Genomic DNA, 24753 nt, shown 5'->3' with positions numbered 1-24753 from the left:
CAGATTTTGACAACGAGGCCCCCTCCCTACCGTTAGGATCTTTGGTTTTTAGACAGGTGTCAGAGATGGAGTAGCAGGCGCAGAATAGCTATGAGGTTATGAGGATGGAGTTATTAGCTGATGAAACAGAGAGATGTTTAACTACCATGTTTAATAAGATCATAAAGGAGACGGAGAGTTATGGTGCATCCTGACAACGGTCAAGGTCAACAGGAATGACGCACACCCACACACCCACACACACATACAGGTGTGCACATGCACATACATACACTCTCTCTCCCTCTTTACCAATCTCTTCGTTCTAGTATTGTCAGTCCATATGCATGTTTGTTCGTTCACCAGCAGACCACCGCCAGCCATGCATCACCAAGGCACCACACTGCATGCAATGCACACACACCCCTGCCACCACACTGCATGCAATGCACACACACCCCTGCCACCACACTGCATGCAATGCACACACACCCCTGCCACCACACTGCATGCAATGCACACACACCCCTGCCACCACACTGCATGCAACCAGCACCAAGCAAAGAGGAAATCCCACCCACTCTAATTCACATACACAGCGACTCCACCCACACTCCCACAAAGCCACGGCACAGCACAGCACAGAGCCAAAGCCACGGCACAGGATATGCACAGGCAACACCATAGCACCAAAGGGCACACAGGCACACAGAGCTGGACTCACTGGGTGTCTCTTGGGGACGTCATATACCCCCTCCTTCTGTTGACTGGTCGGAACCTGGACAACCAACCAACCAATCACCACACAACAGCCCACCAACCACACGTTAGCTTTTGTTAACATGACAACCTTAATGTAATGTACTAGAAAGTACCGGTTGCAGGAAATACCAAAGCAATACAAGACTATAAAATAAAGCCTTGCGTGACAGTCAAATGTAGACTAAAGCCTGGACATTGTCAGGACTGACGGACAACATTAACTGAGAATGACAAGTCTCTTATGGCTTGTATCTGATTGTGTGTCTGTGCGTCTATATGTGCTCGTGCATGTGTGTGAGAGTGATGTAATCTGTATTCAAATCTATGAGTTGAGGCTTCATTCCGAGTAATCTGTGGACTATCAGCAGCTCTCTCCCTCTCCACGTCTTCTATCTCTCACCCTCTCTCACTCCCTCTCCCCGTCCTCTCTCTCTCCCCCGTCCTCTTTCTCTCCCCGTCCTCTCTCTCTCACGCTCCCTCTCCCCATCCTCTCTCCCTCTCCCCATCCTCTCTCTCTCACTATCTCTCTCCCTTTCCCCGTCCTCCCTCTCCCCATCCTCTCTCTCTCACGCTCCCTCTCCCCGTCCTCTCTCCCTCTCCCCGTCCTCTCTCTCTCACTATCTCTCTCCCTTTCCCCGTCCTCCCTCTCCCCGTCCTCTCTCTCTCTCCCCGTCCTCTCTCTCTCTCCCCCTGTCCTCTTTCTCTCCCCGTCCTCTCTCTCTCTCCCCTCCCTCCCCCGTCCTCTCTGTCTCTCCCCGTCCTGTCTCTCCCTCCCCGTCCTCTCTCTCCCCGTCCTCTCTCTCTCTCCCTCCCTCCCCCATCCTCTCTCTCTCTCCCTCCCCGTCCTCTCTCTCTCCCCCGTCCTCTCTCTCCTTCCCCCGTCATCTCCCTCTCCCCGTCCTCTCTCTCTCTCTCTCCCCCATCCTCTCTCTCTCTCTCCCTCCCTCCCTCTGTCCTCTCTCTCTCTCCCCCGTCCTCTCTCTCCCTCCCTCCCCCATCCTCTCTCTCTCTCCCTCCCTCTGTCCCCTCTCTCTCTCCCCCGTCCTCTCTCTCCCTCCCACGTCCTCTCTCTCCTCCCATCCTCTCTCTCTCTCCCTCCCCCTTCCTCTCTCTCTCTCTCTCCCTCCCTCTGTCCCTCTCTCTCCCTCCCCCGTCCTCTCTCGCTCTCTCCCTCCCCGTCCTCTTTTTCTCTCCCCTGTCCTCTCTCTCTCACCCCCCGTCTTCTCTCTCTCGCCCGTCTTCTCTCTCCCTCCCCCGTCCTCTCTCTCTCGCCTGTCCTCTCTCTCCCTCCCCTGTCCTCTCTCTCTCGCCCGTCCTCTCTCTCCCTCCCCCGTCTCTCTCTCTCTCTCCCCGTCCTCTCTCCCTCCCCTGTCCCTCTCTCTCTACCCCGTCCTCTCTCTCTCCCCATCCTCTCTCTCTCCCTACCCTATCCTCTCTCTCCCTCCCCGTCCTCTCTCTCTCTCTCCCTGTCCTCTCTCTCTCCCTCCCCCGTCCTCTCTCTCTCCCTCCCCCGTCCTCTCTCTCTCCCTCCCCCCGTCCTCTCTCTCTCTCCCTCCCCTGTTCTCTATCTCCCTCCCCGTCCTCTCTCTCCCTCCCCCGTCCTCTCTCTCTCTCCCCCGTCCTCTCTCCCTCCCCTGTCCTCTCTCTCTACCCCCGTCCTCTCTCTACCCCGTCCTCTCTCTCTCCCCATCCTCTCTCTCTCCCTACCCTATCCTCTCTCTCCCTCCCCGTCCTCTCTCTCTCTCTCCCTGTCCTCTCTCTCTCCCTCCCCCGTCCTCTCTCTCTCCCTCCCCGTCCTCTCTCTCCCCTCCCCCGTCCTCTCTCTCTCCCTCCCCCCGTCCTCTCTCTCTCTCCCTCCCCTGTTCTCTATCTCCCTCCCCGTCCTCTCTCTCCCTCCCCCCATCCTCTCTCTCTCTCCCTCCCCATCCTCTCTCTCTCTCCTTCCCCCTGTCCTCTCTCTCCCTCCCCATCCTCTCTCTCTCTCTCTCCCTCCCTCTGTCCTCTCTCTCTCTCCCACCCCTGTCCTCTCTCTCCCTCACCCCATCCTCTCTCTCTCTCCCTCCCTACCCCGTCCTCTCTCTCTCCCTCCCCTGTCCTCTCTCTCTCTCCTCCCCCGTCCTCTCCCTCCCCCATCCTCTCTCTCTCTCCCTCCCCGTCCTCTCTCTCCCTCCCCCCGTCCTCTCTCTCTCTCCCTCCCTCCCCTCCCCCACCCTCTCTCTCTCCCTCCCTCCCCCATCCTCTCTCTCTCTCCCCCATCCTCTCGCTCTCTCCCTCCCTCCTCCATCATCTCTCTCTCCCTCCCCATCCCTCTCTCTCCCTCCCTCCCCATCCTCTCTCTCTCTCCCTCCCCCATCCTCTCTCTCTCCCTCCCTCCCCATCCTCTCTCTCTCTCCCTCCCCTGTCTCTCTCTCTCTCTCCCTCCCCCATCCTCTCTCTCTCTCCCTCCCTTGTCCTCTCTCTCCCTCCCCATCCTCTCTCTCTCTCCCTCCCCCATCCTCTCACTCTCCCTCCCTCCCCCATCCTCTCCCCCCGTCCTCTCTCTCCCTCCCCCATCCTCTCTCTCTCTTCCTCCCTCCCCCATCCTCTCTCTCTCTCCCTTCCCCATCCCCTCTCTCTCTCCCTCCCCCCCCCGTCCTCTCTCTCCCTCCCCCCGCGTCCTATCTCTGTCTCTCTCCAATATAGAGTGGCACAATGTGGTCTTATCAGAGAGAAACATGCAAGAAACTGGTCTGTCTGTGGTTGTGTCTCAAATAACAGCATATTCCTCATGTAGTGCACTACTTTTGGCCAGAGCCTGGGTTTTAGGGTCTATTGAGACACAGCCATAGAGAGAGAGAGAGAGAGACAGAGTGATACAGGGGTCTATATGTGTTATCTGCGTTCTGTTCGATTAACTGATGATTTATTGTCCTGACGTGTCAGACTAACAAACTAATCCACCTGATTGATCTGTTGTGAATGGAAACGTAAATAAAAACCTACTGGGACAAACATTTCTGTCCATCATAACAGTCTGACGACCACAGATTTACCCGGCCAGACCACAGATTTACCCGGCCAGACCACAGATTTACCCGGCCAGACCACAGATTTACCCGGCCAGACCACAGATTTACCCGGCCAGACCACAGATTTACCCGGCCAGACCACAGATTTACCCGGCCAGGCCACAGATTTACCCGGCCAGGCCACAGATTTACCTACCCGGCCAGACCACAGATTTACCCGGCCAAACCACAGATTTACCCGGCCAGGCCACAGATTTACCCGGCCAGGCCACAGATTTACCCGGCCAGACCACAGATTTACCCGGCCAAACCACAGATTTACCCGGCCAGACCACAGATTTACCCGGCCAGACCACAGATTTACCCGGCCAGACCACAGATTTACGCGGCCAGACCACAGATTTACCCGGCCAGACCACCCGTGATACAAGTTGGAATTCGTCATCCTCAGGAGATGATGTGGAAACCAGCCACTAGGGTCAACGGTGAGCGCTGTAACCTTCAAGTAGGTTTCGGTTTTGCTGGGCGGAAGCATCTGCCTCTGGTGCCAAAGGTTGCAGCGATAGAAAGTTGTTTTTGAGATTTGGTTTTAAGCCTATACCAAACCATAACCCTTATCGTAACCATTCAGAGTTAACACCTAACCTTAACCATTACCTTAACCATTCAGAGTTAATGCCTAAACCTAACCCTAACCTTAACCATTCAGAGTTAACACCTAACCTTAACCCTAACCTTAACCATTCAGAGTTAACACCTAACCTTAACCCTAACCTTAACCATTCAGAGTTAACACCTAACCTTAACCATTCAGAGTTAACACCTAACCTTAACCCTAACCTTAACCATTCAGAGTTCATGCCTAAACTTAACCCTAATCTTAACCATTCAGAGTTCATGCCTAACTTAACCCTAACCTTAACCATTCAGAGTTAATGCCTAAACTTAACCCTAACCTTAACCATTCAGAGTTAATGCCTAAACTTAACCCTAACCTTAACCATTCAGAGTTCATGCCTAAACTTAACCCTAACCTTAACCATTCAGAGTTAATGCCTAACCTTAACCATTCAGAGTTAACACCTAAACTTAACCCTAACCTTAACCATTCAGAGTTAACACCTAAACTTAACCCTAACCTTAACCATTCAGAGTTAACACCTAAACTTAACCCTAACCTTAACCATTCAGAGTTAACACCTAACCTTAACCATTCAGAGTTAACACCTAACCTTAACCCTAACCTTAACCATTCAGAGTTCATGCCTAAACTTAACCCTAATCTTAACCATTCAGAGTTCATGCCTAACTTAACCCTAACCTTAACCATTCAGAGTTAATGCCTAAACTTAACCCTAACCTTAACCATTCAGAGTTAATGCCTAAACTTAACCCTAACCTTAACCATTCAGAGTTAATGCCTAACCTTAACCATTCAGAGTTAACACCTAAACTTAACCCTAACCTTAACCATTCAGAGTTAATGCCTAAACTTAACCCTATCCTTAACCATTCAGAGTTAACACCTAACCTTAACCATTCAGAGTTCATGCCTAACTTAACCCTAACCTTAACCATTCAGAGTTAATGCCTAAACTTAACCCTAACCTTAACCATTCAGAGTTAACACCTAACCTTAACCCTAACCTTAACCATTCAGAGTTAATGCCTAAACTTAACCCTAACCTTAACCATTCAGAGTTAATGCCTAACCTTAACCCTAACCTTAACCATTCAGAGTTAACACCTAACCTTAACCATTCAGAGTTAATGCCTAAACTTAACCCTAACCTTAACCATTCAGAGTTAACACCTAACCTTAACCATTCAGAGTTAACACCTAACCTTAACCCTAACCTTAACCATTCAGAGTTAACACCTAACCTTAACCATTCAGAGGTAATGCCTAAACTTAACCCTATCCTTAACCATTCAGAGTTAACACCTAACCTTAACCATTCAGAGTTCATGCCTAACTTAACCCTAACCTTAACCATTCAGAGTTAATGCCTAAACTTAACCCTAACCTTAACCATTCAGAGTTAACACCTAACCTTAACCATTCAGAGTTAATGCCTAAACTTAACCCTAACCTTAACCATTCAGAGTTAACACCTAACCTTAACCATTCAGAGTTAACACCTAACCTTAACCCTAACCTTAACCATTCAGAGTTAATGCCTAAACTTAACCCTAACCTTAACCATTCAGAGTTAACACCTAACCTTAACCATTCAGAGTTAATGCCTAAACTTAACCCTAACCTTAACCATTCAGAGTTAACACCTAACCTTAACCATTCAGAGTTAACACCTAACCTTAACCCTAACCTTAACCATTCAGAGTTAACACCTAACCTTAACCCTAACCTTAACCATTCAGAGTTAATGCCTAAACTTAACCCTAACCTTAACCATTCAGAGTTCATGCCTAAACTTAACCCTAATCTTAACCATTCAGAGTTCATGCCTAACTTAACCCTAACCTTAACCATTCAGAGTTAATGCCTAAACTTAACCCTAACCTTAACCATTCAGAGTTAATGCCTAAACTTAACCCTAACCTTAACCATTCAGAGTTCATGCCTAAACTTAACCCTAACCTTAACCATTCAGAGTTAATGCCTAACCTTAACCATTCAGAGTTAACACCTAAACTTAACCCTAACCTTAACCATTCAGAGTTAACACCTAACCTTAACCCTAACCTTAACCATTCAGAGTTAATGCCTAAACTTAACCCTATCCTTAACCATTCAGAGTTAACACCTAACCTTAACCATTCAGAGTTCATGCATAACTTAACTCTAACCTTAACCATTCAGAGTTAATGCCTAAACTTAACCCTAACCTTAACCATTCAGAGTTAACACCTAACCTTAACCCTAACCTTAACCATTCAGAGTTAATGCCTAAACTTAACCCTAACCTTAACCATTCAGAGTTAATCCTAAACCTTAACCCTTACCTTAACCATTCAGAGTTAATGCCTAACCTTAACCATTCAGAGTTAACACCTAAACTTAACCCTAACCTTAACCATTCAGAGTTAATGCCTAAACTTAACCCTAACCTTAACCATTCAGAGTTAACACCTAACCTTAACCATTCAGAGTTAACACCTAACCTTAACCCTAACCTTAACCATTCAGAGTTAACACCTAACCTTAACCCTAACCTTAACCATTCAGAGGTAATGCCTAAACTTAACCCTATCCTTAACCATTCAGAGTTAACACCTAACCTTAACCATTCAGAGTTCATGCCTAACTTAACCCTAACCTTAACCATTCAGAGTTAATGCCTAAACTTAACCTTAACCTTAACCATTCAGAGTTAACACCTAACCTTAACCCTAACCTTAACCATTCAGAGTTAATGCCTAAACTTAACCCTAACCTTAACCATTCAGAGTTAACACCTAACCTTAACCATTCAGAGTTAATGCCTAAACTTAACCCTAACCTTAACCATTCAGAGTTAACACCTAACCTTAACCATTCAGAGTTAACACCTAACCTTAACCCTAACCTTAACCATTCAGAGTTAATGCCTAAACTTAACCCTAACCTTAACCATTCAGAGTTAACACCTAACCTTAACCATTCAGAGTTAATGCCTAAACTTAACCCTAACCTTAACCATTCAGAGTTAACACCTAACCTTAACCATTCAGAGTTAACACCTAACCTTAACCCTAACCTTAACCATTCAGAGTTAACACCTAACCTTAACCCTAACCTTAACCATTCAGAGTTAACACCTAACCTTAACCCTAACCTTAACCATTCAGAGTTAATGCCTAAACTTAACCCTAACCTTAACCATTCAGAGTTAATGCCTAAACTTAACCCTAACCTTAACCATTCAGAGTTAATGCCTAAACTTAACCCTAACCTTAACCATTCAGAGTTCATGCCTAAACTTAACCCTAACCTTAACCATTCAGAGTTAATGCCTAACCTTAACCATTCAGAGTTAACACCTAAACTTAACCCTAACCTTAACCATTCAGAGTTAACACCTAACCTTAACCCTAACCTTAACCATTCAGAGTTAATGCCTAAACTTAACCCTATCCTTAACCATTCAGAGTTAACACCTAACCTTAACCATTCAGAGTTCATGCCTAACTTAACCCTAACCTTAACCATTCAGAGTTAATGCCTTCAACTTAACCCTAACCTTAACCATTCAGAGTTAACACCTAACCTTAACCCTAACCTTAACCATTCAGAGTTAATGCCTAAACTTAACCCTAACCTTAACCATTCAGAGTTAACACCTAACCTTAACCATTCAGAGTTAATGCCTAAACTTAACCCTAACCTTAACCATTCAGAGTTAACACCTAACCTTAACCATTTAGAGTTAACACCTAACCTTAACCCTAACCTTAACCATTCAGAGTTAACACCTAACCTTAACCCTAACCTTAACCATTCAGAGGTAATGCCTAAACTTAACCCTATCCTTAACCATTCAGAGTTAACACCTAACCTTAACCATTCAGAGTTCATGCCTAACTTAACCCTAACCTTAACCATTCAGAGTTAATGCCTAAACTTAACCCTAACCTTAACCATTCAGAGTTAACACCTAACCTTAACCCTAACCTTAACCATTCAGAGTTAATGCCTAAACTTAACCCTAACCTTAACCATTCAGAGTTAACACCTAACCTTAACCATTCAGAGTTAATGCCTAAACTTAACCCTAACCTTAACCATTCAGAGTTAACACCTAACCTTAACCATTCAGAGTTAACACCTAACCTTAACCCTAACCTTAACCATTCAGAGTTAATGCCTAAACTTAACCCTAACCTTAACCATTCAGAGTTAACACCTAACCTTAACCATTCAGAGTTAATGCCTAAACTTAACCCCAACCTTAACCATTCAGAGTTAACACCTAACCTTAACCATTCAGAGTTAACACCTAACCTTAACCCTAACCTTAACCATTCAGAGTTAACACCTAACCTTAACCCTAACCTTAACCATTCAGAGTTAACACCTAACCTTAACCCTAACCTTAACCATTCAGAGTTAATGCCTAAACTTAACCCTAACCTTAACCATTCAGAGTTAATGCCTAAACTTAACCCTAACCTTAACCATTCAGAGTTAATGCCTAAACTTAACCCTAACCTTAACCATTCAGAGTTAATGCCTAAACTTAACCCTAACCTTAACCATTCAGAGTTAACACCTAACCTTAACCATTCAGAGTTAACACCTAACCTTAACCCTAACCTTAACCATTCAGAGTTAATGCCTAAACTTAACCCTAACCTTAACCATTCAGAGTTAACACCTAACCTTAACCATTCAGAGTTAACACCTAACCTTAACCCTAACCTTAACCATTCAGAGTTAACACCTAACCTTAACCCTAACCTTAACCATTCAGAGTTAACACCTAACCTTAACCCTAACCTTAACCATTCAGAGTTAATGCCTAACCTTAACCCTAACCTTAACCATTCAGAGTTAACACCTAACCTTAACCCTAACCTTAACCATTCAGAGTTAATGCCTAAACTTAACTCTAAACTTAACCATTCAGAGTTAATGCCTAAACTTAACCATTCAGAGTTAATGCCTAACCTTAACCATTCAGAGTTAATGCCTAACCTTAACCATTCAGAGTTAACACCTAACCTTAACCATTCAGAGTTAATGCCTAACCTTAACCATTCAGAGTTAACAACTAACCTTAACCATTCAGAGTTAATGCCTAACCTTAACCATTCAGAGTTAATGCCTAACCTTAACCATTCAGAGTTAACACCTAACCTTAACCATTCAGAGTTAATGCCTAACCTTAACCATTCAGAGTTAATGCCTAACCTTAACCATTCAGAGTTAATGCCTAACCTTAACCATTCAGAGTTAATGCCTAACCTTAACCATTCAGAGTTAATGCCTAACCTTAACCATTCAGAGTTAACACCTAACCTTAACCATTCAGAGTTAATGCCTAACCTTAACCATTCAGAGTTAATGCCTAACCTTAACCATTCAGAGTTAACACCTAACCTTAACCATTCAGAGTTAATGCCTAACCTTAACCATTCAGAGTTAATGCCTAACCTTAACCATTCAGAGTTAACACCTAACCTTAACCATTCAGAGTTAACACCTAACCTTAACCATTCAGAGTTAATGCCTAACCTTAACCATTCAGAGATAACACCTAACCTTAACCCTAACCTTAACCATTCAGAGTTAACACCTAACCTTAACCATTCAGAGTTAACACCTAACCTTAACCATTCAGAGTTAATGCCTAACCTTAACCATTCAGAGTTAACACCTAACCTTAACCCTAACCTTAACCATTCAGAGTTAACACCTAACCTTAACCATTCAGAGTTAACACCTAACCTTAACCCTAACCTTAACCATTCAGAGTTAACACCTAACCTTAACCATTCAGAGTTAACACCTAACCTTAACCCTAACCTTAACCATTCAGAGTTAACACCTAACCTTAACCATTCAGAGTTAACACCTAACCTTAACCCTAACCTTAACCATTCAGAGTTAACACCTAACCTTAACCATTCAGAGTTAACACCTAACCTTAACCCTAACCTTAACCATTCAGAGTTAACACCTAACCTTAACCATTCAGAGTTAACACCTAACCTTAACCCTAACCTTAACCATTCAGAGTTAACACCTAACCTTAACCATTCAGAGTTAACACCTAACCTTAACCCTAACCTTAACCATTCAGAGTTAACACCTAACCTTAACCATTCAGAGTTAACACCTAACCTTAACCCTAACCTTAACCATTCAGAGTTAACACCTAACCTTAACCATTCAGAGTTAACACCTAACCTTAACCCTAACCTTAACCATTCAGAGTTAACACCTAACCTTAACCATTCAGAGTTAACACCTAACCTTAACCCTAACCTTAACCATTCAGAGTTAACACCTAACCTTAACCATTCAGAGTTAACACCTAACCTTAACCCTAACCTTAACCATTCAGAGTTAACACCTAACCTTAACCCTAACCTTAACCATTCAGAGTTAATGCCTAAATGTAACCTTGAACACTTTGAAATGTAACGTTTGGAACAACTTTGAAATGTGATATTTGAGTAACATGACGCGAGTTTGTGAGAGCGAGTTGGATTTACCAACACCTGAGTCCTCTCTCCTCTATCTTCCCTAATCACTCCCTCTCTTCTCTCCTTCTCCTGTTTTATTTATCTCTCTCTCTCTCATCCTTCTTCATCTCTCCATCTCTCAGATTGTTTGTTTCTAGAGGCAGACATCTTTTGGCTCTGTGGCACACTTCTAACACGTCTTCTCGCATGTGTGTTTGTGAGTGTGTGTGTTCGTGTGTGTGTGTTAGAGCGCGCTCTATTTTCAATCCATTTTATTTAAAGATCAAACGAAAGCCTGGTGATTAATTTTTCCCCCTCCCTCATTCCCACTCCTTCTTTCATCTCCGCAGGAAAAGAGAGGAGGGAAAAGAGGAAGAGGAGGAAGGAGGAGGGTTCTGCCTTACTCACAGGCCAAGAATAACACCACACACACCTCCCCCATTTCCTCATCGCCTGGAGGTGCACCCAGTCCCCCTGAGGAGAGTACCCAGAGAAAGGCCATCTCCCCTAGGATAAACTTAGTCAGATAGCCCCTGATCTCTCTCTGGACACTGGGTCTGCACCACTGCATGTTGTTGGCATAGTCTATTACCAGTCTCTGTTTCCTATGTTTTCCTGTGCATGCGTGTACATTTCTCTCTCAGGTTTCAGTTGTGTGTCTGTCAGTAGTGAAGCTGTAGGGGATGTTATTCTCTAATCATCTCTATTCCCATTGGAACCATGCTCTTGTCATTCACACAACTCCACCAATAAAATCCAAGCAGAGGGGAGGGGCTTGTACCTGATAAATGCTCTCTTCTGATTGGTCACGGATGGGCTCGTGTCCCGCCTCAAACACAATGTACTACAACACCGGCAGCAGAGGGAGGAGAGGAGAGGAGGAAGAACGAGAAAGAGAAAAATAGGAAATAGGAAATAGAAGAAAAAGGAAAAGGAAAGACTGAGAATAGGAAGCAAAGATGTGATTGGTCAAACAGAATCATCTGTGGGTCCCGCCCCCAAGCAATCCCAGATAGATACCCTCAGACACAGACACACACACACACAAAACCACAACCACACACAACTCAGTCTGTCTGACAAGAACCCTGGGACTCCCACACAATCCCACGCAGACACAGAGAAACAGGCAAGGCGATTGGAAGAAGCATTAGAGAGAAACATTCTGATTGGATAACAGCATTATAGAAGCATTCTGATTGGTGTTTAGAAGTTACCTGGTAGACCGGATCCTCCAAATCTTCTTCCAGAATAGTCTAAAGACAGACGGACGGACGGTTGGAGAAGGGGAAGAGAGAAGATAGAAGAGTAGAGAGGGGATAGATGGATAGAGAGGGGTAGACGAGTAGAGAGGGGATAGAAGAGTAGAGAGGGGTAGACGAGTGGAGAGGGGATAGAAGAGAAAAGAGGGGAGAAAGAGAGTAGAGAGGGGATAGAAGAGTAGAGAGGGGATAGAAGGGTAGAGAGGGGATAGAAGAGTAGAGAGGGGATAGAAGAGTAGAGAGGGGTAGACGAGTAGAGAGGGGATAGAAGAGTAGAGAGGGGATAGAAGAGTGGAGAGGGGATAGAAGAGTAGAGAGGGGTAGATGAGTAGAGAGGGGATAGAAGAGTGGAGAGGGGTAGACGAGTAGAGAGGGATAGAAGAGTGGAGAGGGGATAGAAGAGTAGAGAGGGGATAGAAGAGTAAAGAGGGGAGAAAGAGAGTAGAGGGGGGATAGAAGAGTAGAGAGGGGATAGAAGAGTAGAGAGGGGTAGACGAGTAGAGAGGGGTAGACGAGTAGAGAGGGGATAGAAGAGTGGAGAGGGGATAGAAGAGTAAAGAGGGAAGAAAGAGAGTAGAGAGGGGATAGAAGAGTAGAGAGGGGAGAAAGAGAGTAGAGAGGGGATAGATGAGTAGAGAGGGGGTAGAAAAGTAGAGATGGGATAGAAGAGTAGAGAGGGGATAGAAGAGTAGAGAGGGGATAGAAGAGTAGAGAGGGGAGAAAGATAGTATAAAGGGGATAGAAGAGTAGAGAGGGGTAGACGAGTAGAGGGGGGATAGAAGAGTGGAGAGGGGATAGAAGAGTAAAGAGGGGAGAAAGAGAGTAGAGGGGGGATAGAAGAGTAGAGAGGGGATAGAAGAGTAGAGAGGGGTAGACGAGTAGAGAGGGGTAGACGAGTAGAGAGGGGATAGAAGAGTGGAGAGGGGATAGAAGAGTAGAGAGGGGGTAGAAAAGTAGAGATGGGATAGAAGAGTAGAGAGGGGATAGAAGAGTAGAGAGGGGAGAAAGATAGTATAAAGGGGATAGAAGAGTAGAGAGGGGAGAGAAAAGTAGAGAGGGGAGAAAGAGAGTAGAGAGGGGATAGAAGAGTAGAGAGGGGAGAAAGATAGTAGAGAGGGGATAGAAGAGTAGAGAGGGGAGAAAGATAGTAGAGAGGGGATAGAAGAGTAGAGAAGGGGTAGAAGAGTAGAGGGGATAGAAGAGTAGAGAGGGGATAGAAGAGTAGAGAGGGGTAGACGAGTAGAGAGGGATAGAAGAGTGGAGAGGGGATAGAAGAGTAGAGAGGGGATAGAAGAGTAGAGAGGGGTAGACGAGTAGAGAGGGGATAGAAGAGTAGAGAGGGGTAGACGAGTGGAGAGGGGATAGAAGAGAAAAGAGGGGAGAAAGAGAGTAGAGAGGGGATAGAAGAGTAGAGAGGGGATAGAAGGGTAGAGAGGGGATAGAAGAGTAGAGAGGGGATAGAAGAGTAGAGAGGGGTAGACGAGTAGAGAGGGGATAGAAGAGTAGAGAGGGGATAGAAGAGTGGAGAGGGGATAGAAGAGTGGAAAGAGGGGTAGAAGAGTAGAGAGGGGATAGAAGAGTAGAGAGGGGATAGAAGAGTAGAGAGGGGATAGAAGAGTAGAGAGGGGATAGAAGAGTAAAGAGGGGAGAAAGAGAGTAGAGAGGGGATAGAAGAGTAGAGAGGGGTAGACAAGTAGAGAGGGGATAGAAGAGTAGAGAGGGGTAGACGAGTAGAGAGGGATAGAAGAGTGGAGAGGGGATAGAAGAGTAAAGAGGGGAGAAAGAGAGTAGAGAGGGGATAGAAGAGTAGAGAGGGGATAGAAGAGTAGAGAGGGGTAGACGAGTAGAGAGGGGTAGACAAGTAGAGAGGGGATAGAAGAGTGGAGAGGGGATAGAAGAGTAAAGAGGGAGAAAGAGAGTAGAGAGGGGATAGAAGAGTAGGGAGGGGATAGAAGAGTAGAGAGGGGTAGACGAGTAGAGAGGGGATAGAAGAGTAGAGAGGGGATAGAAGAGTGGAGAGGGGATAGAAGAGTGGAAAGAGGGGTAGAAGAGTAGAGAGGGGATAGAAGAGTAGAGAGGGGATAGAAGAGTAGAGAGGGGATAGAAGAGTAGAGAGGGGATAGAAGAGTAGAGAGGGGATAGAAGAGTAGAGAGGGGATAGAAGAGTAAAGAGGGGAGAAAGAGAGTAGAGAGGGGATAGAAGAGTAGAGAGGGGTAGACGAGTAGAGAGGGATAGAAGAGTGGAGAGGGGATAGAAGAGTAAAGAGGGGAGAAAGAGAGTAGAGAGGGGATAGAAGAGTAGAGAGGGGTAGACGAGTAGAGAGGGGTAGACAAGTAGAGAGGGGATAGAAGAGTGGAGAGGGGATAGAAGAGTAAAGAGGGGAGAAAGAGAGTAGAGAGGGGATAGAAGAGTAGAGAGGGGATAAAAGAGTAGAGAGGGGTAGACGAGTAGAGAGGGGTAGACAAGTAGAGAGGGGATAGAAGAGTGGAGAGGGGATAGAAGAGTAAAGAGGGGAGAAAGAGAGTAGAGAGGGGATAGAAGAGTAGAGAGGGGATAGAAGAGTAGAGAGGGGTAGACGAGTGGAGAGGGGATAGAAGAGAAAAGAGGGGAGAAAGAGAGTAGAGAGGGGATAGAAGAGTAGAGAGGAGATAGAAGGGTAGAGAGGGGATAGAAGAGTAGAGAGGGGATAGAAGAGTAGAGAGGGGTAGACGAGTAGAGAGGGGATAGAAGAGTAGAGAGGGGATAGAAGAGTGGAGAGGGGATAGAAGAGTAGAGAGGGGTAGACGAGTAGAGAGGGGATAGAAGAGTGGAGAGGGGTAGACGAGTAGAGAGGGATAGAAGAGTGGAGAGGGGATAGAAGAGTAGAGAGGGGATAGAAGAGTAAAGAGGGGAGAAGAAGAGAGTAGAGGGGGATAGAAGAGTAGAGAGGGGATAGAAGAGTAGAGAGGGGTAGACGAGTAGAGAGGGGTAGACGAGTAGAGAGGGGATAGAAGAGTGGAGAGGGGATAGAAGAGTAAAGAGGGAAGAAAGAGAGTAGAGAGGGGATAGAAGAGTAGAGAGGGGAGAAAGAGAGTAGAGAGGGGATAGAAGAGTAGAGAAGGGATAGAGGAGTAGAGAGGGGATAGAAGAGTAGAGAGGGGAGAAAGAGAGTAGAGAGGGGATAGATGAGTAGAGAGGGGGTAGAAAAGTAGAGATGGGATAGAAGAGTAGAGAGGGATAGAAGAGTAGAGAGGGGAGAAAGATAGTATAAAGGGGATAGAAGAGTAGAGAGGGGATAGAAGAGTAGAGAGGGGTAGACGAGTAGAGAGGGGTAGACGAGTAGAGAGGGGATAGAAGAGTGGAGAGGGGATAGAAGAGTAGAGAGGGGGTAGAAAAGTAGAGATGGGATAGAAGAGTAGAGAGGGGATAGAAGAGTAGAGAGGGGAGAAAGAGAGTAGAGGGGGGATAGAAGAGTAGAGAGGGGATAGAAGAGTAGAGAGGGGTAGACGAGTAGAGAGGGGTAGACGAGTAGAGAGGGGATAGAAGAGTGGAGAGGGGATAGAAGAGTAGAGAGGGGGTATAAAAGTAGAGATGGGATAGAAGAGTAGAGAGGGGATAGAAGAGTAGAGAGGGGAGAAAGATAGTATAAAGGGGATAGAAGAGTAGAGAGGGGAGAGAAAAGTAGAGAGGGGAGAAAGAGAGTAGAGAGGGGATAGAAGAGTAGAGAGGGGATAAAGATAGTAGAGAGGGGATAGAAGAGTAGAGAGGGGAGAAATATAGTAGAGAGGGGATAGAAGAGTAGAGAAGGGGTAGAAGAGTAGAGAGGGGATAGAAGAGTAGAGAGGGGATAGAAGAGTAGAGAGGGGTAGAAGAGTGGAGAGGGGATAGAAGAGTAGAGAGGGGATAGAAGAGTAGAGAGGGGTAGACGAGTAGAGAGGGGATAGAAGAGTAGAGAGGGGTAGACGAGTAGAGAGGGATAGAAGAGTAGAGAGGGGTAGACGAGTAGAGAGGGGATAGAAGAGTAGAGAGGGGAGAAAGAGAGTAGAGAGGGGATAGAAGAGTGGAGAGGGGATAGAAGAGTAAAGAGGGTAGAAAGAGAGTAGAGAGGGGATAGAAGAGTAGAGAGGGGATAGAAGAGTAGAGAGGGGATAGAAGAGTAGAGAGGGGTAGACGAGTAGAGAGGGGATAGAAGAGTGGAGAGGGGATAGAAGAGTGGAAAGAGGGGTAGAAGAGTAGAGAGGGGATAGAAGAGTAGAGAGGGGATAGAAGAGTAGAGAGGGGATAGAAGAGTAGAGAGGGGATAGAAGAGTAAAGAGGGGAGAAAGAGAGTAGAGAGGGGATAGAAGAGTAGAGAGGGGTAGACAAGTAGAGAGGGGATAGAAGAGTAGAGAGGGGTAGACGAGTAGAGAGGGATAGAAGAGTGGAGAGGGGATAGAAGCGTAAAGAGGGGAGAAAGAGAGTAGAGAGGGGATAGAAGAGTAGAGAGGGGATAGAAGAGTAGAGAGGGGTAGACGAGTAGAGAGGGGTAGACAAGTAGAGAGGGGATAGAAGAGTGGAGAGGGGATAGAAGAGTAAAGAGGGGAGAAAGAGAGTAGAGAGGGGATAGAAGAGTAGGGAGGGGATAGAAGAGTAGAGAGGGGTAGACGAGTAGAGAGGGGATAGAAGAGTAGAGAGGGGATAGAAGAGTAGGGAGAGGGGATAGAAGAGTGGAAAGAGGGGTAGAAGAGTAGAGAGGGGATAGAAGAGTAGAGAGGGGATAGAAGAGTAGAGAGGGGATAGAAGAGTAGAGAGGGGATAGAAGAGTAGAGAGGGGATAGAAGAGTAAAGAGGGGAGAAAGAGAGTAGAGAGGGGATAGAAGAGTAGAGAGGGGTAGACAAGTAGAGAGGAGATAGAAGAGTAGAGAGGGGTAGACGAGTAGAGAGGGATAGAAGAGTGGAGAGGGGATAGAAGAGTAAAGAGGGGAGAAAGAGAGTAGAGAGGGAATAGAAGAGTAGAGAGGGGATAGAAGAGTAGAGAGGGGTAGACGAGTAGAGAGGGGTAGACAAGTAGAGAGGGGATAGAAGAGTGGAGAGGGGATAGAAGAGTAAAGAGGGGAGAAAGAGAGTAGAGAGGGGATAGAAGAGTAGAGAGGGGATAAAAGAGTAGAGAGGGGTAGACGAGTAGAGAGGGGTAGACAAGTAGAGAGGGGATAGAAGAGTGGAGAGGGGATAGAAGAGTAAAGAGGGGAGAAAGAGAGTAGAGAGGGGATAGAAGAGTAGGGAGGGGATAGAAGAGTAGAGAGGGGTAGACGATTAGAGAAGGGATAGAAGAGTAGAGAGGGGATAGAAGAGTGGAGAGGGAATAGAAGAGCGGAGAGGGGATAGAAGAGTAGAGAGGGGTGGACAAGTAGAGAGGGGATAGAAGAGTGGAGAGGGGATAGAAGAATAAAGAGGAGAGAAAGAGAGTAGAGAGGGGATAGAAGAGTAGAGAGGGGATAGAAGAGTGGAGAGGGGTAGACGAGTAGAGAGGGGATAGAAGAGTAGAGAGGGGATAGAAGAGTGGAGAGGGGATAGAAGAGTAGAGAGGGGATAGAAAAGTAGAGAGGGGATAGAAGAGTAAACAGGGGAGAAAGAGAGTAGAGAGCGGATAGAAGAGTAGAGAGGGGTAGACGAGTAGAGAGGGGATAGAAGAGTAGAGAGGGGATAGAAGAGTAGAGAGGGGTAGACGAGTAGAGCGGGATAGAAGAGTGGAGAGGGGATAGAAGAGTAAAGAGGGGAGAAAGAGAGTAGAGAGGGGATAGAAGAGTAGAGAGGGGATAGAAGAGTAGAGAGGGGATAGAAGAGTAGAGAGGGGATAGAGGAGTGGAGAGGGGATAGAAGAGTAGAGAGGGGATAGAAAAGTAGAGAGGGGATAGAAGAGTAAACAGGGGAGAAAGAGAGTAGAGAGCGGATAGAAGAGTAGAGAGGGGTAGACGAGTAGAGAGGGGATAGAAGAGTTGAGAGGGGATAGAAGAGTAGAGAGGGGTAGACGAGTAGAGCGGGATAGAAGAGTGGAGAGGGGATAGAAGAGTAAAGAGGGGAGAAAGAGAGTAGAGAGGGGATAGAAGAGTAGAGAGTGGTAGACGAGTAGAGAGGGGATATAAGGGTAGAGAGGGGATAGAGGAGTGGAGAGGGGATGAAGAGTAGAGAGGGGATAGAAGAGTAGAGAGGGGTAGAAGAGTAAAGAGGGGAGAAAGAGAGTAGAGAGGGGATAGAAGAGTAGAGAGGGGTAGACGAGTAGAGAGGGGATAGAAGAGTAGAGAGGGGTAGAAGAGTAGAGAGAGGAGAAAGAGAGTATAAAGGAGATAGAAGAGTAGAGAGGGGATAGAAGGGTAGAGGGGTAGAGGAGTAGAGAGAGAATAGAAAAGCAGAGAGGGGAGAAAGAGAGTAGAGAGGGGATAGAAGAGTAGAGAGGGGATAGAGGAGTAGAGAGGGGATAGAAGAGTAGAGAGGGGAGAAAGAGAGTAGAGAGGGGATAGAAGAGTAGAGAGGGGGTAGAAAAGTAGAGATAGGATAGAAGAGTAGAGAGGGGATAGAAGAGTAGAGAGGGGAGAAAGATAGTATAAAGGGGATAGAAGAGTAGAGAGGGGAGAAAGAGAGTAGAGAGGGGATAGAAGAGTGGAGAGGGGATAGAAGAGTAAAGAGGGGAGAAAGAGAGTAGAGAGGGGATAGAAGAGTAGACAGGGGTAGACGAGTAGAGAGGGGATAGAAGAGTAGAGAGGGGATAGAAGAGTGGAGAGGGGATAGAAGAGTAGAGAGGGGTAGAAGAGTAGAGAGGGGATAGAAGAGTAGAGAGGGGATAGAAGAGTAGAGAGGGGATAGAAGAGTAAAGAGGGGAGAAAGAGAGTAGAGGGGATAGAAGAGTAGAGAGGGGTAGACGAGTAGAGAGGGGATAGAAGAGTAGAGAGGGGTAGACGAGTAGAGAGGGATAGAAGAGTGGAGAGGGGATAGAAGAGTAAAGAGGGGAGAAAGAGAGTAGAGAGGGGATAGAAGAGTAGAGAGGGGTAGACGGGTAGAGAGGGGATAGAAGGGTAGAGAGGGGATAGAAGAGTAGAGAGGGGTAGAAGAGTAGAGAGGGGATAGAAGAGTAGAGAGGGGTAGACGAATAGAGAGGGGATAGAAGAGTAGAGAGGGGTAGAAGAGTAGAGAGAGGATAGAATAGTAGAGAGGGGTAGAAGAGTAGAGAGGGGATAGAAGAGTAAAGAGGGGAGAAAGAGAGTAGAGAGGGGATAGAAGAGTAGAGAGGGGTAGAAGAGTAGAGAGGGGATAGAAGAGTAAAGAGGGGAGAAAGAGAGTAGAGAGGGGATAGAAGAGTAGAGAGGGGAGAAAGATAGTAGAGAGGGGATAGAAGAGTAGAGAGGGGAGAAAGATAGTAGAGAGGGGATAGAAGAGTAGAGGGGGTAGAAGAGTAGAGAGGGGATAGAAGAGTAAGGAGGGGAGAAAGAGAGTAGAGAGGGGATAGAAGAGTAGAGAGGGGATAGAAGAGTAGAGAGGGGTAGACGAGTAGAGAGGGGATAGAAGAGTAGAGAGGGGATAGAAGAGTAGAGAGGGGATAGAAGAGTAGAGAGGGGATAGAAGAGTAAAGAGAGGAGAAAGAGAGTAGAGAGGGGATAGAAGAGTAGAGAGGGGTAGACGAGTAGAGAGGGGATAGAAGAGTAGAGAGGGGATAGAAGAGTAGAGAGGGGATAGAAGAGTAGAGAGGGGATAGAAGAGTAAAGAGGGGAGAAAGAGAGTAGAGAGGGGATAGAAGAGTAGAGAGGGGTAGACGAGTAGAGAGGGGATAGAAGGGTAGAGAGGGGATAGATGAGTAGAGAGGGGTAGAAGAGTAGAGGGGATAGAAGAGTAGAGAGGGGTAGACGAATAGAGAGGGGATAGAAGAGTAGAGAGGGGTAGAAGAGTAGAGAGGGGATAGAATAGTAGAGAGGGGTAGAAGAGTAGAGGGGATAGAAGAGTAAAGAGGGGAGAAAGAGAGTAGAGAGGGGATAGAAGAGTAGAGAGGGGTAGACGAGTAGAGAGGGGATAGAAGGGTAGAGAGGGGTAGAAGAGTAGAGAGAGGAGAAAGACAGTATAAAGGGGATAGAAGAGCAGAGAGGGGATAGAAGGGTAGAGGGGTAGAGGAGTAGAGAGAGGTTTGAATAGTAGAGGGAGAAAGAAAGTATAGAGGGGATAGAAGAGTAGAGAGGGGATAGAAGATATGAGAGGGGTAGAAGAGTAAAGAGGGGATAGAAGAGTAGAGAGGGGTAGAAGAGTAGAGAGGGGATAGAAGAGTAGAGAGGGGTAGAAGAGTAGAGGGGTAGAAGAGTAGAGAGGCGATAGAAGAGTAGAGAGGGATAGAAGAGTAGAGATGGGATAGAAGAGTAGAGAGGGGATAGAAGAGTAGAGAGGGGATAGAAGAGTAGAGAGGGGAGAAAGAGAGTAGAGAGGGGATAGAGGAGTAGAGAGGCGATAGAAGAGTAGAGAGGGGATAGAAGAGTAGAGATGGGATAGAAAAGTAGAGATAGGATAGAAGAGTAAAGAGGGGATAGAAGAGTGGAGAGGGAGAAAGATAGTATAAAGGGGATAGAAGAGTAGAGAGGGGAGAAAGAGAGTAGAGAGGGGATAGAAGAGTAGAGAGGGGAGAAAGATAGTAGAGAGGGGATAGAGGAGTAGAGAGGGGATAGAAGAGTAGAGGGGAGAAAGAGAGTAGAGAGGGGATAGAAGAGTAGAGAGGGGAGAAAGATAGTAGAGAGGGGATAGAGGAGTAGAGAGGGGATAGAAGAGTAGAGGGGAGAAAGAGAGTAGAGAGGGGATAGAAAAGTAGAGATAGGATAGAAGAGTAAAGAGGGGATAGAAGAGTGGAGAGGGGAGAAAGATAGTATAAAGGGGATATAAGAGTCGAGAGGGGATAGAAAATATGAGAGGGGTAGAAGAGTAAAGAGGGGATAGAAGAGTAGAGAGGGGATAGAAGAGTAGAGAGGGGATAGAAAAGCAGAGAGGGGATAGAAGAGAAGAGAGAGGAAAAAGATAGTAGAGAGGGGATAGAAGAGTAGAGAGGGGAGAAAGAGAGTAGAGAGGGGATAGAAGAGTAGAGAGGGGGTAGAAGAGTAGAGAGGGGATAGAAGAGTAGAGAGGGGAGAAAGAGAGTAGAGAGGGGATAGAAGAGTAGAGAGGGGTAGAAGAGTAGAGAGGGGATAGAAGAGTAAAGAGGGGAGAAAGAGAGTAGAGAGGGGATAGAAGAGTAGAGAGGGAGAAAGATAGTAGAGAGGGGATAGAAGAGTAGAGAGGGGAGAAAGATAGTAGAGAGGGGATAGAAGAGTAGAGAGGGGAGAAAGATAGTAGAGAGGGGATAGAAGAGTAGAGGGGGTAGAAGAGTAGAGAGGGGATAGAAGAGTAAGGAGGGGAGAAAGAGAGTAGAGAGGGGATAGAAGAGTAGAGAGGGGATAGAAGAGTAGAGAGGGGTAGACGAGTAGAGAGGGGATAGAAGAGTAGAGAGGGGATAGAAGAGTAGAGAGGGGATAGAAGAGTAGAGAGGGGATAGAAGAGTAAAGAGGGAGAAAGAGAGTAGAGAGGGGATAGAAGAGTAGAGAGGGGTAGACGAGTAGAGAGGGGATAGAAGAGTAGAGAGGGGATAGAAGAGTAGAGAGGGGATAGAAGAGTAGAGAGGGGATAGAAGAGTAAAGAGGGGAGAAAGAGAGTAGAGAGGGGATAGAAGAGTAGAGAGGGGTAGACGAGTAGAGAGGGGATAGAAGGGTAGAGAGGGGATAGATGAGTAGAGAGGGGTAGAAGAGTAGAGGGGATAGAAGAGTAGAGAGGGGTAGACGAATAGAGAGGGGATAGAAGAGTAGAGAGGGGTAGAAGAGTAGAGAGGGGATAGAATAGTAGAGAGGGGTAGAAGAGTAGAGAGGGGATAGAAGAGTAAAGAGGGGAGAAAGAGAGTAGAGAGGGGATAGAAGAGTAGAGAGGGGTAGACGAGTAGAGAGGGGATAGAAGGGTAGAGAGGGGTAGAAGAGTAGAGAGAGGAGAAAGACAGTATAAAGGGGATAGAAGAGCAGAGAGGGGATAGAAGGGTAGAGGGGTAGAGGAGTAGAGAGAGGTTTGAATAGTAGAGGGGAGAAAGAAAGTATAGAGGGGATAGAAGAGTAGAGAGGGGATAGAAGATATGAGAGGGGTAGAAGAGTAAAGAGGGGATAGAAGAGTAGAGAGGGGTAGAAGAGTAGAGAGGGGATAGAAGAGTAGAGAGGGGTAGAAGAGTAGAGAGGCGATAGAAGAGTAGAGAGGGGATAGAAGAGTAGAGATGGGATAGAAGAGTAGAGAGGGGATAGAAGAGTAGAGAGGGGATAGAAGAGTAGAGAGGGGAGAAAGAGAGTAGAGAGGGGATAGAGGAGTAGAGAGGCGATAGAAGAGTAGAGAGGGGATAGAAGAGTAGAGATGGGATAGAAAAGTAGAGATAGGATAGAAGAGTAAAGAGGGGATAGAAGAGTGGAGAGGGGAGAAAGATAGTATAAAGGGGATAGAAGAGTAGAGAGGGGAGAAAGAGAGTAGAGAGGGGATAGAAGAGTAGAGAGGGGAGAAAGATAGTAGAGAGGGGATAGAGGAGTAGAGAGGGGATAGAAGAGTAGAGGGGAGAAAGAGAGTAGAGAGGGGATAGAAGAGTAGAGAGGGGAGAAAGATAGTAGAGAGGGGATAGAGGAGTAGAGAGGGGATAGAAGAGTAGAGGGGAGAAAGAGAGTAGAGAGGGGATAGAAAAGTAGAGATAGGATAGAAGAGTAAAGAGGGGATAGAAGAGTGGAGAGGGGAGAAAGATAGTATAAAGGGGATATAAGAGTCGAGAGGGGATAGAAAATATGAGAGGGGTAGAAGAGTAAAGAGGGGATAGAAGAGTAGAGAGGGGATAGAAGAGTAGAGAGGGGATAGAAAAGCAGAGAGGGGATAGAAGAGAAGAGAGAGGAAAAAGATAGTAGAGAGGGGATAGAAGAGTAGAGAGGGGAGAAAGAGAGTAGAGAGGGGATAGAAGAGTAGAGAGGGGGTAGAAGAGTAGAGAGGGGATAGAAGAGTAGAGAGGGGAGAAAGAGAGTAGAGAGGGGATAGAAGAGTAGAGAGGGGTAGAAGAGTAGAGAGGGGATAGAAGAGTAAAGAGGGGAGAAAGAGAGTAGAGAGGGGATAGAAGAGTAGAGAGGGGAGAAAGATAGTAGAGAGGGGATAGAAGAGTAGAGAGGGGAGAAAGATAGTAGAGAGGGGATAGAAGAGTAGAGAGGGGAGAAAGATAGTAGAGAGGGGATAGAAGAGTAGAGGGGGTAGAAGAGTAGAGAGGGGATAGAAGAGTAAGGAGGGGAGAAAGAGAGTAGAGAGGGGATAGAAGAGTAGAGAGGGGATAGAAGAGTAGAGAGGGGTAGACGAGTAGAGAGGGGATAGAAGAGTAGAGAGGGGATAGAAGAGTAGAGAGGGGATAGAAGAGTAGAGAGGGGATAGAAGAGTAAAGAGGGGAGAAAGAGAGTAGAGAGGGGATAGAAGAGTAGAGAGGGGTAGACGAGTAGAGAGGGGATAGAAGAGTAGAGAGGGGATAGAAGAGTAGAGAGGGGATAGAAGAGTAGAGAGGGGATAGAAGAGTAAAGAGGGGAGAAAGAGAGTAGAGAGGGGATAGAAGAGTAGAGAGGGGTAGACGAGTAGAGAGGGGATAGAAGGGTAGAGAGGGGATAGAAGAGTAGAGAGGGGTAGAAGAGTAGAGAGGGGATAGAAGAGTAGAGAGGGGTAGACGAATAGAGAGGGGATAGAAGAGTAGAGAGGGGTAGAAGAGTAGAGAGGGGATAGAATAGTAGAGAGGGGTAGAAGAGTAGAGAGGGGATAGAAGAGTAAAGAGGGGAGAAAGAGAGTAGAGAGGGGATAGAAGAGTAGAGAGGGGTAGACGAGTAGAGAGGGGATAGAAGGGTAGAGAGGGGTAGAAGAGTAGAGAGAGGAGAAAGACAGTATAAAGGGGATAGAAGAGCAGAGAGGGGATAGAAGGGTAGAGGGGTAGAGGAGTAGAGAGAGGTTTGAATAGTAGAGGGGAGAAAGAAAGTATAGAGGGGATAGAAGAGTAGAGAGGGGATAGAAGATATGAGAGGGGTAGAAGAGTAAAGAGGGGATAGAAGAGTAGAGAGGGGTAGAAGAGTAGAGAGGGGATAGAAGAGTAGAGAGGGGTAGAAGAGTAGAGAGGGGTAGAAGAGTAGAGAGGCGATAGAAGAGTAGAGAGGGGATAGAAGAGTAGAGATGGGATAGAAGAGTAGAGAGGGGATAGAAGAGTAGAGAGGGGATAGAAGAGTAGAGAGGGGAGAAAGAGAGTAGAGAGGGGATAGAGGAGTAGAGAGGCGATAGAAGAGTAGAGAGGGGATAGAAGAGTAGAGATGGGATAGAAAAGTAGAGATAGGATAGAAGAGTAAAGAGGGGATAGAAGAGTAGAGAGGGGAGAAAGATAGTATAAAGGGGATAGAAGAGTAGAGAGGGGAGAAAGAGAGTAGAGAGGGGATAGAAGAGTAGAGAGGGGAGAAAGATAGTAGAGAGGGGATAGAGGAGTAGAGAGGGGATAGAAGAGTAGAGGGGAGAAAGAGAGAGAGAGGGGATAGAAGAGTAGAGAGGGGAGAAAGATAGTAGAGAGGGG

The 24753-nt window shown here is 46.6% G+C and overlaps 1 protein-coding gene across 7 annotated transcripts in view; it reads right to left on the bottom strand.

Moving 5' to 3' along the window:
• Window positions 1-24753, bottom strand: part of LOC124037823 (disabled homolog 1-like) — a 78896-nt gene that overhangs the window by 20779 nt on the left and 33364 nt on the right. For 2 of the 7 annotated variants that reach the window (XM_046352925.1, XM_046352927.1), the window contains exon 7: window positions 12098-12136. The exons of 2 other annotated variants lie outside the window; for them this stretch is intronic. In XM_046352925.1, the coding sequence (XP_046208881.1) occupies window positions 12098-12136 (39 nt within the window). Of the gene's footprint in view, window positions 1-703; window positions 758-11661; window positions 11725-12097; window positions 12137-24753 lie in introns of all 7 variants that reach the window. 3 more of the 7 variants (XM_046352921.1, XM_046352922.1, XM_046352923.1) reach the window with 3 other exon arrangements.

This window comes from Oncorhynchus gorbuscha, linkage group LG06, assembly GCF_021184085.1.
Source record: "Oncorhynchus gorbuscha isolate QuinsamMale2020 ecotype Even-year linkage group LG06, OgorEven_v1.0, whole genome shotgun sequence".
Classification (NCBI taxonomy): Eukaryota; Metazoa; Chordata; class Actinopteri; order Salmoniformes; family Salmonidae; genus Oncorhynchus; species Oncorhynchus gorbuscha.
This window is presented reverse-complemented; position numbering and strand designations above follow the sequence as displayed.